We start from the raw sequence: 16,406 nt of genomic DNA on the forward strand, positions 1-16,406 counted from the left end.
CTCAAGAAAGAAAAAGGTGGTGGACCAAATGTATCGTATGTGAGAGCAGAGTTGGTATCCTTATGACTTTTTTTTTTTTTTTAGTATGAGATGATCTTGTAGAGACATACAAAAACTATAAATGGAACAAATAAAAAGGATGGAAGGAGTACTTACAAGTTACAACTCACTAGTCACGACTCGAGCCATGACACCTCTACCGTCCACGGCTCTACGCAAGGTGGAAAAAAAATATCTAGTCGTGCACGGAGGCGGCACTAGTGTCCATTATAAGCTCACAACCACACAGTGAAATAGGTGTTGGTTCACTCCATCCCCACAAATTGCAAAACGGGAACGTAAACGAAACACGTCATCCAAATAGAATCACAAAAGCCAGCTTTGAGCTTCCAAACACAACAATTGGTTCCTAATCCACTAAAATATGTCCCGTCAAACTGCTTTCGCTTTCCGAAACTCTCATATTCAGCCACTGATTCCCTGGTTGAACAACCCCCAAACCCCCCAAATATCTCACCCCTGTTATATATACACCCCGCCATCTCACTAATGCGGTGCCCCGAGTTGACTCAGTAGCTGCTTGGGCCTTGAACGATCCAACTCGGTCATGGAAGCTCTTTGTTACCATTTGTGTACCGGCTCCTCCGCTTCGGCGTTGGAGAAGTTGCGCATTTCGACTTTCAGCGCCGTCGTGACGAACACTAGGACGCGATTTTTTGGGGTTGCACCTGCGACACTTCGATTTAATAATGTAATCTGCTCGATTTCCGGCGGCGGTGTTGATGGAAAAACTAGCACCGCTACTCCGAAGAGGAGGAGAAGTAGGCCAAAACAGCGAGAGACCTTGCCAACGTCGTTGCCGGAGCCGAAAAACATGAATGTGAATAAGGCGTTGTACCACAACGGGGATCCGCTAGGTAAGCGGGATTTAGGGAAGTTGGTTGTGAAGTGGCTGCGGCAAGGAATGAACGCTATGGCGTCGGAGTTTGCTGCGGCGGAGGTTCGGGGCGATTTCTCGGAGTTAGAGCAGCGGATGGGACCTGGTGTTACTTTCCTGATTGAGGCGCAGCCGTATTTAACTGCAATACCTATGCCACTTGGTTTTGAAGCTGTTTGTTTGAAGGCGTGTGCTCATTATCCTACCTTACTTGATCACTTTCAGCGCGAGCTCAGGGATGTTCTTCAGAAGTTGGAGAAGGAGTCAGTTGTGGCGAACTGGCGAGACACTCAGTCGTGGAAGTTGCTTAAGCAATTGTTTAATTCAGGTCCGATTTTGCAACTCCATATTATCAATTGCTTCTTCAGTTTTTTGATTGCTATTTTATAATGACTAGAGTGTAACCCGTGCTAATGCCCGAATATATCCAATTTGCGGAAAAGAACATGGTAGAAGTTGAAGTTATGGGGAGAGTTATTATCATCTGGTGTTAATTTCTATTTTAAGAGTGTTGCATAGATTTTAAAGAGTTGAGGGTTTGGAGAGTTGTGTTTGAAAGTACTAAAGCTAGGATTTCTGTTTATACATAGGATTGGTTTGTGTGAGATTGTGATATGATGATGCTAAATAGCGAGAATGATATTGTAAATTTAGGGTTTTCTAGGGGAAATCTGATGATGTTATAGGATTTGGAGAGTTGCTAATTGCTTTTAGTTATTAATGTTTTCGACAATGATCCGATTGTTGTTATCGAGGACAACCAGACACATAGCCTGTTGACTGATTTCCGACAATGGACGGCAGACTTTAACTGAGATTTATATTGGCGTTCTGGTATGATGTTGAGATAGACAATAAAGATGGGCACTCATGACTTGTGCTTGAGATGGCACCTTGGGTGCTGATGCTTGATTGTAGCTTGCTTGTGGTTTGCTAATCATTTGCGGCAGAACTGTTGAAGTGTTAGCAGCGATACAATTAGCTTTTAAATTTTGTTGTCAATCCAAGTTTGGGTCTAAAGTTATTCACGTATGCTTTCTACTTTCTAGTTAAAGGTACTTCATCCTTTACCCTCTACTTTACCAGACATTACTTTTCAACTATCATTAGAGTTTTGTGTAGTTTTCTAGGTTAAAATGTTGAGTGTACTTGAAAGCTCTTGCAGAACACCTATAGTCCTTCGCTCATCTGCCGTTATCATGAGTAAAAATGAAGTCTGGCCAAGGTTGCCCCTCCCCAGTAAGCGAAACCATTTAACATTATATTCTCTTTCTTTTTGAATTGATGCTTCAACTTTCAGCTCTAGTGTATGTGTTTCTTGACATAAATGCAGAAAATATTGTTCTTCAGTTGTTCTGAAAGAGTTTAAGGAGTTATGGCTTGTGATTACGCTGCTTTATTAGTATGATTTTAGTTGTAAAACATTAGAACGTTCTTGAAGGGTTCTTTTGGCTGAAAGGTATAGTTAGTCTCTCCAGATATCTCAGGAACTTTTTGCAGGCATTTCAGTTTCCAATTTTTTTCAAGTGCCTATCCGTTTCCAGGTAGAAGCCCATATAATCCACTAACACCCAAGGTAAAATCTTCAATGATTTAGCCCTAAAGAAGACAAATTTCCTTAACTGTCCTATGGAAGGCAGATAAACCAGTTCATCTAAGTGCATGTTGGGTATGAATCTAGGAAAGGAAATGGATTCTAAACATTTAACAAGGAGATATGGTAATGTTAAGTATTATCATTATTTGTTGTTTGGTATACCTAAGGAAAGCAATCCCTTGTATTAAATTAGGAAATGAGGAGGTAACACTTTGTACCACAAGGTTAGGAGAGGTAACAAATTGGTGGTAATGGTTACCTTTTTGGGAATGGAGTGTGTTACCATTTCTCATACCAAACAATAGATAATGGAATTAGTTAATTGTTTCCATTTCCGACACTTGAAAAGTGCTATACCAAACATACTCTAAATGCCTGTGACAGTGCCTGTCCACAAGCCGGGATCATAACTCTACTAACTACTACCATTTTTTATTTTTTAAAGAACTGCAATATCACAAGAGTATGTTGTTGAAAACCAATCAACTTTCTTTCTTAGGCAATCAAGCCCTCTTAGTACCTGAACAGTTCTTCTCACTCTTGCCATTTTCACGTGTTATTCACTTCTCAAGTACTCCATCTTAGCCCCCTACTTTGTGTATGTGGAATCAAATCTTTTTAGCTTCTTGACAATGGTCTCACTGGAGACTTATATCCATATGCCGAAGTTTGCTTCCCACCTTTCCTTTTGCGAGGATACCAAGGTTTTCTATTTCTAGGTGCAACGAATTTGTCATTTTCACTGATTAGATATTTAGATGTCATCACTGGGTTTCAATTCTGAAAGAGTGTAGCTTTCAAACAACCGTCTTGAAACCTCAAAAATTGTTTAACAGCAGTTTAGATGGTCAACATTATTTATTTATTTGACTGAGAAGCAAAATCATCAGCACTTGAGTTGCCTCTCCTATTCATCCTACCAGGTAGCATCAGGTTTTACACGCTCAGCTTCATTCACCACTTGCTCCGTTATCATCGGCGACTTACCTCTCAACTTCCTCAGATTCCATAAAACCCAACAACCCCATGTCACATCTTTTAATTAGAAGCTCCTTTTGCTCACAAAGGAAATCAGTCTGGTCTAGCACCTGCGATGAACTCAATTCTCACAGTGTGATCATGCAATGTTGTTTCCCTTGATATTATTTTTTTCAGCTTCTTCTCTATTGGTTGACCCCCCTGCATGCAACAACAGTACAAATCTAATTGAATTATTGAGATAAAGCTGAAACTCAATTGTGAACATCCATATGTTTATTGTTCTGTTTAAACTTGATATCCTGGTATTTTCAGTCTGACTGTTTGTATTACTGTACTACTTCAATGATCAGTTCAATAGCTTATTGACCCTCTTTTTTCCACCTGCTGATTGCTGTTCATCTGATCATACTAATGTAACAGCTCAGCACAAAGCTATAGCCCGGAAGGTCTCCCAGCCAAAGCCTGTTCCTGGTGCTTTAGGGATTGACAGTAACAAGGTCAGGAAGATGCAGGCTAACATTGACCAATTTACAAATCATATGGCAAATTTTCTCAGTATAGAAAGGGATTCAGAGTTGGAGTTTACTCAGGAAGAGTTGAATGCTGTGCCTGTGCCTGATGACAATTCAGATTTCTCCAAGCCAATTGAATTTTTGGTCTCCCATGGTCAATCACAACAAGAACTTTGTGATACACTATGCAACTTAACTGCAGTTAGCACTTCAACGGGTATTTTATCTTGGTACCTTAGCATACAAAAGACAGTCAACCCTGTCGTTACCTTGTCTCAGCATCTCTTTTATTTTTGCAGGATTGGGCGGAATGCATTTGGTGGTCTTTAGGGTTGAGGGAAATCACCGACTGCCACCCACTACTCTCTCTCCAGGTGATATGGTCTGTGTTAGAACATGTGATAGCAGAGGCGCTGGTGCTACTTCATGCATGCAGGGTTTTGTTGACAATCTCGGGGAGGATGGATGCAGTATTAGTGTTGCCCTGGAGTCTCGACGTGGTGATGCCACCTTTTCAAAGCTCTTTGGCAAGCTTGTGCGAATTGATCGCATTCCTGGATTGGCTGACACACGAACATATGAGGTAATTGAAAAGATAAATTGATTGGATTTGGAAAGATGGATATGAGGTTTTAGTGGTTTCATTGTTATTCCAAAAAGACTTTTGTTTATCTACTGCAAGCTAAGGACTTGATCTGTTTACTCATGTCTATTACGGTTGTGTTGTGGTCATGTGGACTGTGGTTGGGGCATCCTTCTGTGTATGTAGGATGAATCTGTAGTTCTTTATTACTTGCATCTCTTTAATATTGCCATCCCTTGGGGGGAGGGTCTTATAGCAAGTAGTTTGTTCAAGAAACCTTATACTTAATAACCGGCGGCATCTAATCTAGATTTCACAATTTAAGGATGTTTTCTAGGTGACGGAAACTTTTATTGAGCATAATAGGCAGAAAGAAGTAGAAAACAGAGTCTGCTGATAACAATCAATTGATGGAGTTGGTGCGTCAATTCTTTGACATCTTTGAAAGATGACCTAAGAAAACCTGCATAGAGTAAACCTAAGAAATGTAAGGTAGACGTCCCATCCACAAAGACTAGCGACTATTATTGACTTCTGGATCGTGGGGATTAATCTTTGTGTCACCCTAAGGCTGAAAAAATCACAAAAGGTTTTCCTTCCAGTGCTAGACCAGATCAAATTCTTGGAGGTCGTTAGATTGAGTTCTTGGCTTTCCTAGGATCCTGTGAGGCTAGTAGCAGAGCTTTTGAGGGGAGGAGACATGTTGTAAATGGCTAGCGTGGGGCTATTTTTCCAGAACGTAAAAAGGCTTGATTAAGAATGGCTTGATAGGGGAGACGAGGTAAAATGGCCTCTGATTAAAAATCTTTCTTGATATCGCAGTTCTTCAAGAGTTAATGATGGAAGTAGTAACTTCTAAATTTTGGGGACAATATTCAGTTAAGTGGGTCACCTTATCTTTAATAGGACCAGCAAAGGGGACGGTCCAACTCTTTGGAGCTTTTTGTTTTCGAGAAGGGAATTTTATGTGCCTGCTAGGCTTTTAAATATTTGCTGGATAGTTTTGTCAGGGCCTTGGGGGCTTGAGGCCTAATGATAACTAGGCCTGGTTATTGGACAGGGTAGTCCAACGGACAACATGGTCGGGCTCAATTTAAAAGGGTCTTGACCCTTAATTTTTTATTGGACAGGGTCACTTGTAGGGTCATAGCATATAGGGCTTTTATAGGGTTCTCATAAAAGCCCAGTAATTTTCTTAAAAATAATAAGGGTCAATACCAGACATCTTCTTCATCTCTTGGAACTACTCTCTCTTAAGTTAAATACACTGAAAATTAATCAACAATGGCAGGAGCATTCTTCAATCAATATTTTGAGTTGAAATCGAGTTGTAAATCTGGATGTGAGCACATTCTTCCATCAACACCTGCCATTGTTCCCGCAGCGAAATACATGAGGAGCTAAGAAACATGATTGATCGACGGAATCCGGCGACATCGCTACCGATGCTGATCTGTTGAAGCTCTTAATAGACTGCCATTGTCAATCGATTTAGATGAAAAGGAAAGAATCAGGGAGGAAGGAATGATGGAATTGGGTTTGAGGATGAAATTGAATTGGGGGAAAATGAGGAGTGAGAAATTAAGGTGAGAGATTTTAGATCGGTTGGAGAACTTGGAGGTGATAAAATGTTGGTGTCTCTCTCTTTCTTCTTAGAGTTTGCATTATTTTTTTCTTTTGTTTGTGCAGGAGATTTTTCATGGCAGGAAGTCATGAGCATTTTCCATCAATATTACATCTTCGACTTTAACGTATTTACCAAAGAAAAAAGCTTAAGAAAAAAGCCCGTTAATTACCCTTTTGACCCTGACCCGACCCTGACCCGACCCTGACCCTCTCGGCCCTGACTCTGACCCTATCCATTAACACATTTAAGTGACCCGCTATTGACCCGCCCCGACCCGCCTAGTAACCAGGCTTAATGATAACAATATCCTCAGTGCTCTTTGTAATAAGTTGGTTTTGTTATGCCTCTTAAGATATTCCTTGGTGTATGTGTCATGATATTCGTCTAGTTAGATCCCTATTCCCCTTCCTAAATTTCCTTTAAGTTTTCCACTTATTCTAATATTCTCACTAAGTCACTGATCCTCCCTTTAAACGAGGTCACTTCACAAGTTCACATGATTGAGCAGTTAAGACATTTACTCCGTACATGTTATCCATAGTGATTGTTTTCTCTTCTCTAGTGTGTTGGAGTGGAACTTTGCAAGTGTCTGTCAAATCATCCTTCTAACTTACTTTTTGGATCACCTTTTGATCCTTCTTCGTATTGCTGTCTGCTTAGCAGCTCCTTAACTTACTAAAATCACGGTGGTCAAGTTTTATGTTATCCGAGAAATTATCTCAACCGACGAGAATATTTAATGGTGGAACATTTAAATCCTAGATAAAAGGATGGACAATCTGTTGAACACTTGAAATAGATCATCATTCACTATTTATTGTTTATTTTTCTTGCGATTTGCAAAAAAGATATTTGTTGTGAAACTTCATTTTCGATTGTGATACTCTAGGGGGTTAAACCTCTTCCTACCGTGTGATGAGATGTCAACCTTGTACAATTATCACCCGTAGATTTAGCTTTAAAAAAGTGGTTGGCCCTTGTTCTGCGTAGTGCTTGCATTAGACAAAAATGGCAGAGATTTACAGTGCGTGAAGCCTTTTGTTGTGTTGTTCCAGCATTAATTTTCCTTGGCTCATTTATAAAATTTCTTATTTCTGTTTGACCCTTGGTTAACTGTTGTCTCTTCATCCTTCTCTAGCGTAACTGCGAGGCACTGATGCTACTACAAAAGAATGGTTTGCAGAAGAAAAATCCATCCATTTCTGTTGTAGCTACTCTGTTTGGTGATAAAGAAGATGTTGATTGGCTGGAGGAAAATCGTGTGGTAGATTGGAATGGAGTGGAAGAGGATGGTCTGTTGGAGAGTAGCGGTTTTGATGATTCTCAGCGTAGAGCAATGGCCTTAGGTCTGAATAAGAAACGGCCCATGCTGGTTATCCAAGGGCCACCTGGTTCTGGAAAATCAAGGTTGTTGAAGAAACTCATTGCTTTGTCTGTTGAACGCGGTGAAAAAGTGCTTGTTACAGCCCCAACAAATGCAGCTATTGACAACATGGTTGAGAAACTTTCAGATACAGGAATAAATATTGTGCGAATGGGAAATCCAGCCCGAATATCTGCAGCTGTTGCTTCAAAATCATTAGGTGAGATTGTCAATACTAAAATGGAGAAGTTCAGGACAGAATTGGAAAGGAAAAAATCAGATTTAAGAAAAGACCTGAGACTTTGTCTTAAGGATGATTCTTTAGCTGCTGGCATACGTCAGCTCATAAAGCAACTTGCTAAGACATTAAAGAAGAAGGAAAAGGAGACTGTCAAAGAAATATTATCATGTGCTCAAGTTGTTCTTGCCACTAATATAGGAGCTGCAGATCCACTGATCAGAGGGATGGGGCCCTTCGATTTAGTTATTATAGATGAAGCAGGGCAAGCAATTGAACCCTCATGTTGGATCCCTATGCTACAGGGAAGGCGCTGTGTGCTTGCAGGTGACCAATGCCAGCTTGCTCCAGTAGTTTTATCTAGGATTGCACTAGAAGGAGGTTTGGGAATCTCACTCCTAGAGAGAGCTGCAAATTTGCATGGAGGAATTTTCGTTGCAAAGTTGACAACTCAGTACCGGATGAATGACACCATAGCTAGCTGGGCTTCCAAGGAAATGTATGGTGGGTTTTTGAAATCAGCTGCAGATGTCTCATCTCATCTCCTGATAGATTCTCCTTTTGTCAAGGTAACCTTGTTTAGTACGGAGTAACTATTAATTGTAGTTGTTTAACTTTGCTTTTTTATTTTTTGCACTTTTAAGTTATGATCTTATCATGGTTTCATCATTGCTGCTTTTATTTTTTTTGTTTGTTTTCCGTCTCTTGCATTCTTGATTCTGCAAAACATTTTTTTTGTTTTCTTTTTGCTACAATTCATTAGAATTCCTCATTTGTTCATATCAAGCATTCTTCAAATGGAATGGGAACTTTCTTTTGGGACGAAAGGAGTAACTACCTTCCTTAATAGGTCTTCCCAGTATGTTAATGACACCAATGTATAGAATTAGGACCAATAATTTTGGCGTTGAAGAATTCGAGACATACAACAAATAGAATCCACCCATTTATGTACTTCAAGTCTTCAATTTGCTAGTTCTCCTGTAGAAGAAAACAAAACCCCTTTGACATAACTGAACCGATTAGTGTGATGACGTGTCAACCTACAATCTGTGAGAATTTCTGTTAAATCCTTATAGATGATGGCACTTGTGAAATTAGTACGGGATGGAATCAGCTAGAGTTGCATTTAGTTAAATCTTCATGTACGATTTTAGCAATTAGTTTTGACATCTAAGTAGTTTAGCAATAATGACATCCAGTATATATATGTAGCACTAATAACTAATAAGGCCACGCTTTGCATGCCATCAATAACCATAATTTTCTTGGTAAAGCCATGGTTTCATACGTAACTATTATAGTTTACTTTTCAATCAGAAAGTTATTACTATCAAATAATGCATAGAAGAAAATTACCAAACTTCTTAGTCCCCTTGTATCTTTGTGCTAATTAAGCATCTTTTTCTTGTTTTGCAGCATACATGGATAACTCAATGCCCATTGCTACTGCTGGATACGAGAATGCGTTATGGTTATTTATCTGTTGGCTGTGAAGAACAAATGGATCCGGCTGGCACTGGTTCTTTCTTCAATGAAGGAGAAGCAAATATTGTTATCCAGCATGTCCTCTCATTGGTTTATGCAGGTTTGTGTCTGTGTAGGAAACATGCTAGAAAATTGGAATCTCTTTCATTTATAATTTTTTTGAGGTAGTTGAATGCTTTCTAATTACCAAAGTAGAAATTTGCAATTGAGACTGGTTGATGCAGAATAGTCATCTTACAGTCACTCAAAAATGCCAGGCCCAACTACAAATAGTTAAACATCATCATGGGGCTTACCTTCTAGGAAGGGTCTCCTGACAGACCATCATCATTTGCTTAGCAGACCTAAGATATGGAAACTCCTGGTTGCCAAACATCAGCTAGACCAGTGTACAAAATTGAAACTAGGAAATATGCCACATCCGCCATACAAATAAGTAAATAACATAACCTGCAAACCTTTTTATGCAGTTGTTAAAAGTTACAAGTATGACATAGTGGTGATATATAATGTTTTTTTACTTTGAATCACTCAACCAGAATCCAAAATTTTAAACTGAATTGCCTCATAGTTGTAATCTTGTAGTGAGCTGAAGAAGAACTCCACTTCTGCTGAGACCTATTATGTATTAATCAAGAGCAATAAAGGATATAACGGAGGAATATTCCATAAAGTCCAACACTTGGATTTGTATTGTCTACGTCCATCGACACCCCTTCCTCCATGAGGGAGAAAGTATTCAATGTGCAACTCTAGATTAGAGCACACTTTTTGCTACTCCCTCCGTCCCTTAATACTCGCACCGGTTTGACCGGTGCGGAGTTTAAGACATTTAAATTGACTTATTAATTTAATGGGTGTTAGTTGATAGTGGGGGTATTTTTTTTAATATAGTTAGTGGGAAATGTGTAAGAGGTGGGGAGTGGTGAGTGGGGGTGTGAATTTTTAAATGATTTTTGTAGGGAATAAGGGTGTAGGTGGGGTTAGTAAGTAAGTGTGAGAAATAATATAATATTGGTATAAATTTCCATTTATTATTTATAGAAGCGGTGCAAGTATTAAGGGACGGTCCGAAAAGGAAAGCGGTGCGAGTATTAAGGGACGGAGGGAGTACATTCAGAAAAAGAAATCCACCCTTGCTTTTATCTTTCTGCCTTTTATTTTATGATTAAATAACGGGATGTTGATAAAGTACCCTCTGTAATGCAGGTGTGAGCGCAAAAGCCATTGCCGTTCAGTCTCCTTATGTTGCTCAAGTGCAACTGTTGAGAGAGAAGCTCCATCAATTCCAGGAGACTAATGGAGTCGAAGTGGCAACAATTGATAGCTTTCAAGGCCGGGAGGCTGATGCAGTAATTATCTCTATGGTAATTTACTAAATTTCATTTTGCAAATTTCGTTTCCTTTCTGCTGTGCACCAAAAACTTTATTTCTGAGGACTATCCATTGACCGATCCCTTTATATCATAACTTTAATGTGAGTTCTGAATTTATATGTATTCTATGAGTACTAGTATCGATTCGGGAAAAAAAGGCAAATCGGGTAAAACTATTCTCCAATTTATTTATCTTTGTAGTTTCCTTTGTGTAAAAAAGAGACATAAATTTACATCGATTTGGTGGTTTACAGAAATTCATGATGCTCATATTCACCGTATTGAGTTGATTCATGATGTTTTTTCATATCCATATTTGTTTATCACTTTATCTTAACATGTGTTGAGGTTTTAATAATCTGCAACAGTTTCGTATTGGTTTACCTGATGCTTACTGTTTGTGCCACCTTTTTGACTTCATCCTGCTGTGTAGAAGGCATTAGGCCTGAATATTTGTTTACTAAACACATCATTCATAGTTTTTGGTGTTGCTTTTCATCATATGGACAATATTGTCATGATATCACTGGCAATGTGGGTAGCCAAATATTACAAACAACCTTCACATCACGACATTAATGGGGTATGGTTTTTGATGAAGTATGAAACAGTTGACATTTTCACAGGTTCTGTTAATTGTTAAACCCTATATTCAGTTCATTTGTTTTGAAAGATGGTGTTGGAAATAGTTTCCAAATATGATGGTCTCCTGGAAACCATTTCCTTTCCACTTTTTCTTGGCTAGTAGATTTTGCACTGTTTGTAATTCTATGACATGGTGAGGTGACACTGGAATTTTCAGGTTCGATCAAACACAATGGGAGCAGTTGGGTTCCTTGGAGATAGTAGGCGAATGAATGTTGCCATAACAAGGGCACGCAAGCATGTTGCCGTTGTTTGTGACAGCTCGACTATATGCCATAACACCTTCCTCGCAAGGCTTTTACGACACATTCGACATTCTGGAAGGGTCAAGCATGCCGGGTCTGATTATTTAGGAGGCCCTGGAATTGGCTCTAATCCCTTGTTGCCATTATTAAGTTGATGCGCAGAAGCTTCCTGGATTATTTAGGAAGCACATCGGTTGAGCAATTGACTGTTTTCTTCCGATTGTTGATACACATGCCTGGACCTCATTCATTGTATAGCATTTGAAATGTATCAAGTATATTTGTATATTGTATAAAGCCTTTTGTAGCGCCTTGTATATGTGCCGTAGTAGTCACAAACATACTAAGTATAAACATTTGCAAAAATATACTGCAACAAACTTGTCCAAGTTTTTCTGTAGTTTTATCTGTTTGTAATGTAATTATCCTCAAAAGGAAGGTTTGCTCTTTGGGTTCAGATTCAAGGATTTACTGATACAAAAATGTCAAGTTTATCTATCTATCTATCTATCTATTATCTGACACACGACCCAAAACCATCTTTATCTATTATCGGTGCTAAGTAAATTATACTCCGTACTTCGTATTTTGTACCGACATTATTAGAAACAAGATATTTTTTTAATATCTTTCCCGATAAAAGCTTAAAAGTCAATAACAACAAGCTAGCAACCCTTGATTACATTGAAAAATAACCTTAGCTCAAAAACAACAAAAAAAACCAATACAATATTCCCGACTTTTGTTGAATATTATTATATAACTATATGACGATACAAAAATGCCATATTTTCAAAATCAGGGGTCAAAGGGATGACTTTTACTAGAGATAAAAAATAAAAGGGTTGCGAAATTTGACATCCATAAATATAGTGAATAATTTTCTTCACTAAAATATTTGTATAAATACTCTCTCAAACATACATAAAAAGAGCAACAAACAATTCGATCTCTAGCTCGAAAACTATCATATACACATAAATCATACGTTGTTACACATTTTTTTTTTTACTACATGGCTCCGACTTCGTCCCCAAACATGGAAGTCGATACAAACTACGAGCGCAAGGACGAATTAAAGGCCTTCGACGAGTCACAAATGGGTGTAAAGGGCCTTATTGACGCGGGGGTAACACAATTACCCCGTATTTTTGTCAATGACCTACCACCATCCCAAGACTCAACAAAGGTGAACAACATTCAACAACTAAGTATTCCAGTGATAGATTTCACTGGATTAGAGGATGGAGGTCCCGAGAGACGAAATGAGATTATGAAGGAGTTATCCGACACGTGTGAGAAGTGGGGGTTCTTCCAGGTCGTGAACCATGGAATCCCCCCACATGTGTTGGAAGAGATGCTTAAAGGTGCTAGGAGGTTTCATGACTTGGATGCCGAGGCCAAAAAACCGTATTATGTTCGTGGGATTGACCCTAAAAAGAAATTCGTGTTCACGTCCAATTTTTATCTCTATACTGGACATGTGACAAACTGGAGGGATACTACAATTGCTATCATGAACCCTATGCCCGAGCCAGAAGAATTCTCGGAAACCTGCAGGTATAATTAATATTTATATATGATCACATTAAAACATATACTTCCTATATTCCGTAAATATCGCACCATTGTTGACTTTACTCCTCTAACACATTACTTTGACTATTAATATCTCACATCGTGTTTAAGTAAAAATTATAAAAAATTAATATTTAGAAAATATATATCGATGTGTATCTAACATGACCCCCACATGATTACAAATTCCTTACATATGGATAAAAAAAAAGGTCAAAATAGAGTAAAAAACAAAATGGTGCGATATTTTCGAAACGAAGGAAGTATATATAATTTTTTTTATTACCAATGATGTCTTAATTTGGTCTAATGGTTAAAATTGAAGGTTTGTGTACGATAGATTACATATATAGTTTACTCTATACTCTGTATATATTTGACTATGTATATGATAAATAAATTACTACGGAGTACTAATTAATATTTTAACGTACGTAGGGATATAATGATGGAGTATGGAAAATGCGTGAGGAAACTAGGGCTGACATTGATGGAGTTGCTATCTGAGGCTATGGGTCTAAACCCGAACCATTTGAAAGACATGGATTCTGCTGAAGAACACTTGCTGTTGACCCATTATTATCCTCCATGCCCGCAACCCGAATTGGCAATCGGAATCAACCAGCACGCTGATAATGACATCGTCACGGTTCTCCTACAAGATGACATTGGTGGACTTCAAGTTCTTCATGATGATGTTTGGTATGATGTTCCTCATATTCCTGGCGCTCTGGTCATCAACACTGGCGACCTTTTACAAGTAAGTTTTTTTTATTTAATTTTTATTGCATAAACTAATTCATTGATAAAAATTCACAAGTTACGTAAAGATTTGAATCTATCAAATACAAGTACGTAAATTTTGAGTAAGTTTATGGGGAGTCTTGTGTTAAAACTTTTAGACAGCTACATACTCAAGCTTACAGATTTTAACATGGATACAAAATTACAAATCGTCCGAAAACTTAGCTTTAGCAACTTTATACCTTATTAAAATGGTTAACAAGTAACAACGTATTATTTTTTTCGAGTATGCCAGATGATTATTCATAAGCATGTAAACCGTCAAAGAATTATATTCTAATATTTTTTTTTGGGTGCGAATGAGCCATAAGGGCGGGAATGAGAATCGATCACAGGATCACCTGAAACCGGGATGAAAGCTCTAACCAACTGAGCTATCCACCACTCTCATATTCTAATATTATTAAATATTTTAAAATTGATCTACGTTTCAAAAGGGATTACTATCAACATGCTACACTATAGTCTATACATTTTAAGTTTCAAGTTTTGTGAACGCCTACTAGTGCATCCATTTTTATACTACGTAAACAATTACTTTTACTTTGTTTTTTTGTTTTATTTTCGGAACACTACCAATATTGCTGATTGTTAACTTTTTCATTTACTATCTTATTATAGTGTTTGTGAAAGTGGCCCTTGACTCGCAAAAATTAATATTTCCTGCTAAATTAAAAGACTTTCAAATTTACTAGTATTTATACTTTGACATTGTCTAATTTGTCGGCGCTTACTTCCAAACACGAGCAACGAAAGGTATATTTTAATACAGTATATGTATATACCTTGCATAACTAGATAATGTAGTTTAATTTAGAAAAGCATATACATAATATTACTAATTATTTATAATGTAGATTACATTGTCATGTTATTACTATTAATTATTGATTTGATTTTATATCATTGCAGCTAATTAGCAACGACAAGTACAAGAGTGTAATCCATAGGGTGCAGTCAAAGAAGGTTGGTCCAAGAATTTCAGTGGCTTGTTTCTTTAGGCCCGGCATGAAAAATTCAAGATTACTTGCACCAATTAAGGAATTACTATCCGACGAAAATCCAGCAATCTATAGAGAAACCACTGCTGGGCAATATCTTGCTCATTACACCAAAATTGGCCAAGATTATGGTGTTGAACCGGCTCTAGAATATTTCAAGCTCAACAAATAATTAATTAAGACGACATGATATTCGATCGAATTTCGAAATATTGATCTAAATAGTAATGTAATTGATCTATTGTGCTCATACTTGTACCAAATTTGTTTTTTACTTCAATCAAATAAGTGTTGTAATAAGGGGAAATGTATTCAATTTTCTGTCCGAAATTAGTTGATTTTTCATTTTCTTTTGAATTTCTTTGTTGAATTTGCTTGTTGATAAATAATAGTTTCTACTAAATTAGTTGTATGACAAGTTTTTGATGTAAATAGTAGGTAAATTCGATCTTATATTCACCTAACTTTTACTTAGAATGAGTTCAAATCACCTGATTGTCATTAATCTTAACTTAACTAAATGAATTAATTATCTGAACTATTATAAGGACTTATAATTTTCATTTATTAACTGAACTTGAGTAACATTTATTGTTCTTAAACTTATCTTATCCGAACGTATTTTACTTATTCATTTTTTAATATAAGTGGAATTAGGAGAACAATATTGGCTCTTAAGTGCTCCAAAAGTCCATTAAAATTAGTTGCCATACGTGGAAATACATTTTGTTGTTATCTTGTTTATTAGCATGCTGAGCGAAGCGCTTAGCAAAGGAGTGCATGCTGATTCAATTCGCTGAAAATGTGATGCCCACAGGTTAATTTGCAACCCCTAACACAATAAAAGAAGATCATATAAATATTTAGATACATTCAGGTTTACCGTACATTTAAAAATAATTTTATGTCCATTATTACACTTTTGTTCCATCATTATTATAATTATATTTACAAAAAATGAATTTGGTTAAGCCCGATCGTGAAAGAAGTTCCGAACTAATTTGACGAGTCACAAATGGAAGAGAAGAATTTGATTGATACGGGGGTAACACACAAAGGCCAACAACGGCCAACGATTGGGTTACCAAAAAATGAGTAAAATTACATCTATTACTATATACTAAAAGAGATACCAGGAATGACACATGTCAATTTCTGCTGCGATTTTTTTCCGCCAAAATCACTTTCCCAAAAAGTGTATATATTTTATTTTCTTTTTATTCTCCAACTTTTTTTATAAACTATTTATGTATGAAAACAAATTTTAGTTTATAAATTATAGCAATAATAGGTATGACGTAATAATAATTATTTTAAATTGATAATATTTTTAGGCAAATCGCGATATAAATAATGGAAAATATATCACTCAATATTTTGGTCAAATGATCATATTAGCATTTTAAATATGCATATTAGATGAATAAATTT

The 16,406-nt window shown here is 37.2% G+C and overlaps 2 protein-coding genes across 2 annotated transcripts; both read left to right on the forward strand.

Moving 5' to 3' along the window:
• Window positions 1-384: 384 nt before the first annotated feature.
• LOC110801379 (uncharacterized) lies at window positions 385-12,041 on the forward strand. Its single transcript, XM_022006729.2, has 7 exons — window positions 385-1,265; window positions 3,936-4,244; window positions 4,327-4,610; window positions 7,376-8,407; window positions 9,258-9,426; window positions 10,536-10,693; window positions 11,505-12,041. Exons 1-7 carry the CDS (start codon window positions 608-610, stop codon window positions 11,745-11,747), a joined length of 2,853 nt encoding a protein of 950 aa, XP_021862421.2. The 5' UTR covers window positions 385-607; the 3' UTR covers window positions 11,748-12,041.
• A 469-nt stretch (window positions 12,042-12,510) lies between these two features.
• LOC110801388 (1-aminocyclopropane-1-carboxylate oxidase homolog 1-like) lies at window positions 12,511-15,332 on the forward strand. Its single transcript, XM_022006739.2, has 3 exons — window positions 12,511-13,152; window positions 13,609-13,930; window positions 14,887-15,332. The coding sequence occupies exons 1-3, from the start codon at window positions 12,608-12,610 to the stop codon at window positions 15,145-15,147; spliced, it is 1,128 nt and encodes a 375-aa protein (XP_021862431.2). The 5' UTR covers window positions 12,511-12,607; the 3' UTR covers window positions 15,148-15,332.
• The last annotated feature ends 1,074 nt before the right edge of the window (window positions 15,333-16,406 follow it).

This window comes from Spinacia oleracea, chromosome 3 (genome assembly GCF_020520425.1).
Source record: "Spinacia oleracea cultivar Varoflay chromosome 3, BTI_SOV_V1, whole genome shotgun sequence".
Taxonomy (NCBI): Eukaryota; Viridiplantae; Streptophyta; class Magnoliopsida; order Caryophyllales; family Amaranthaceae; genus Spinacia; species Spinacia oleracea.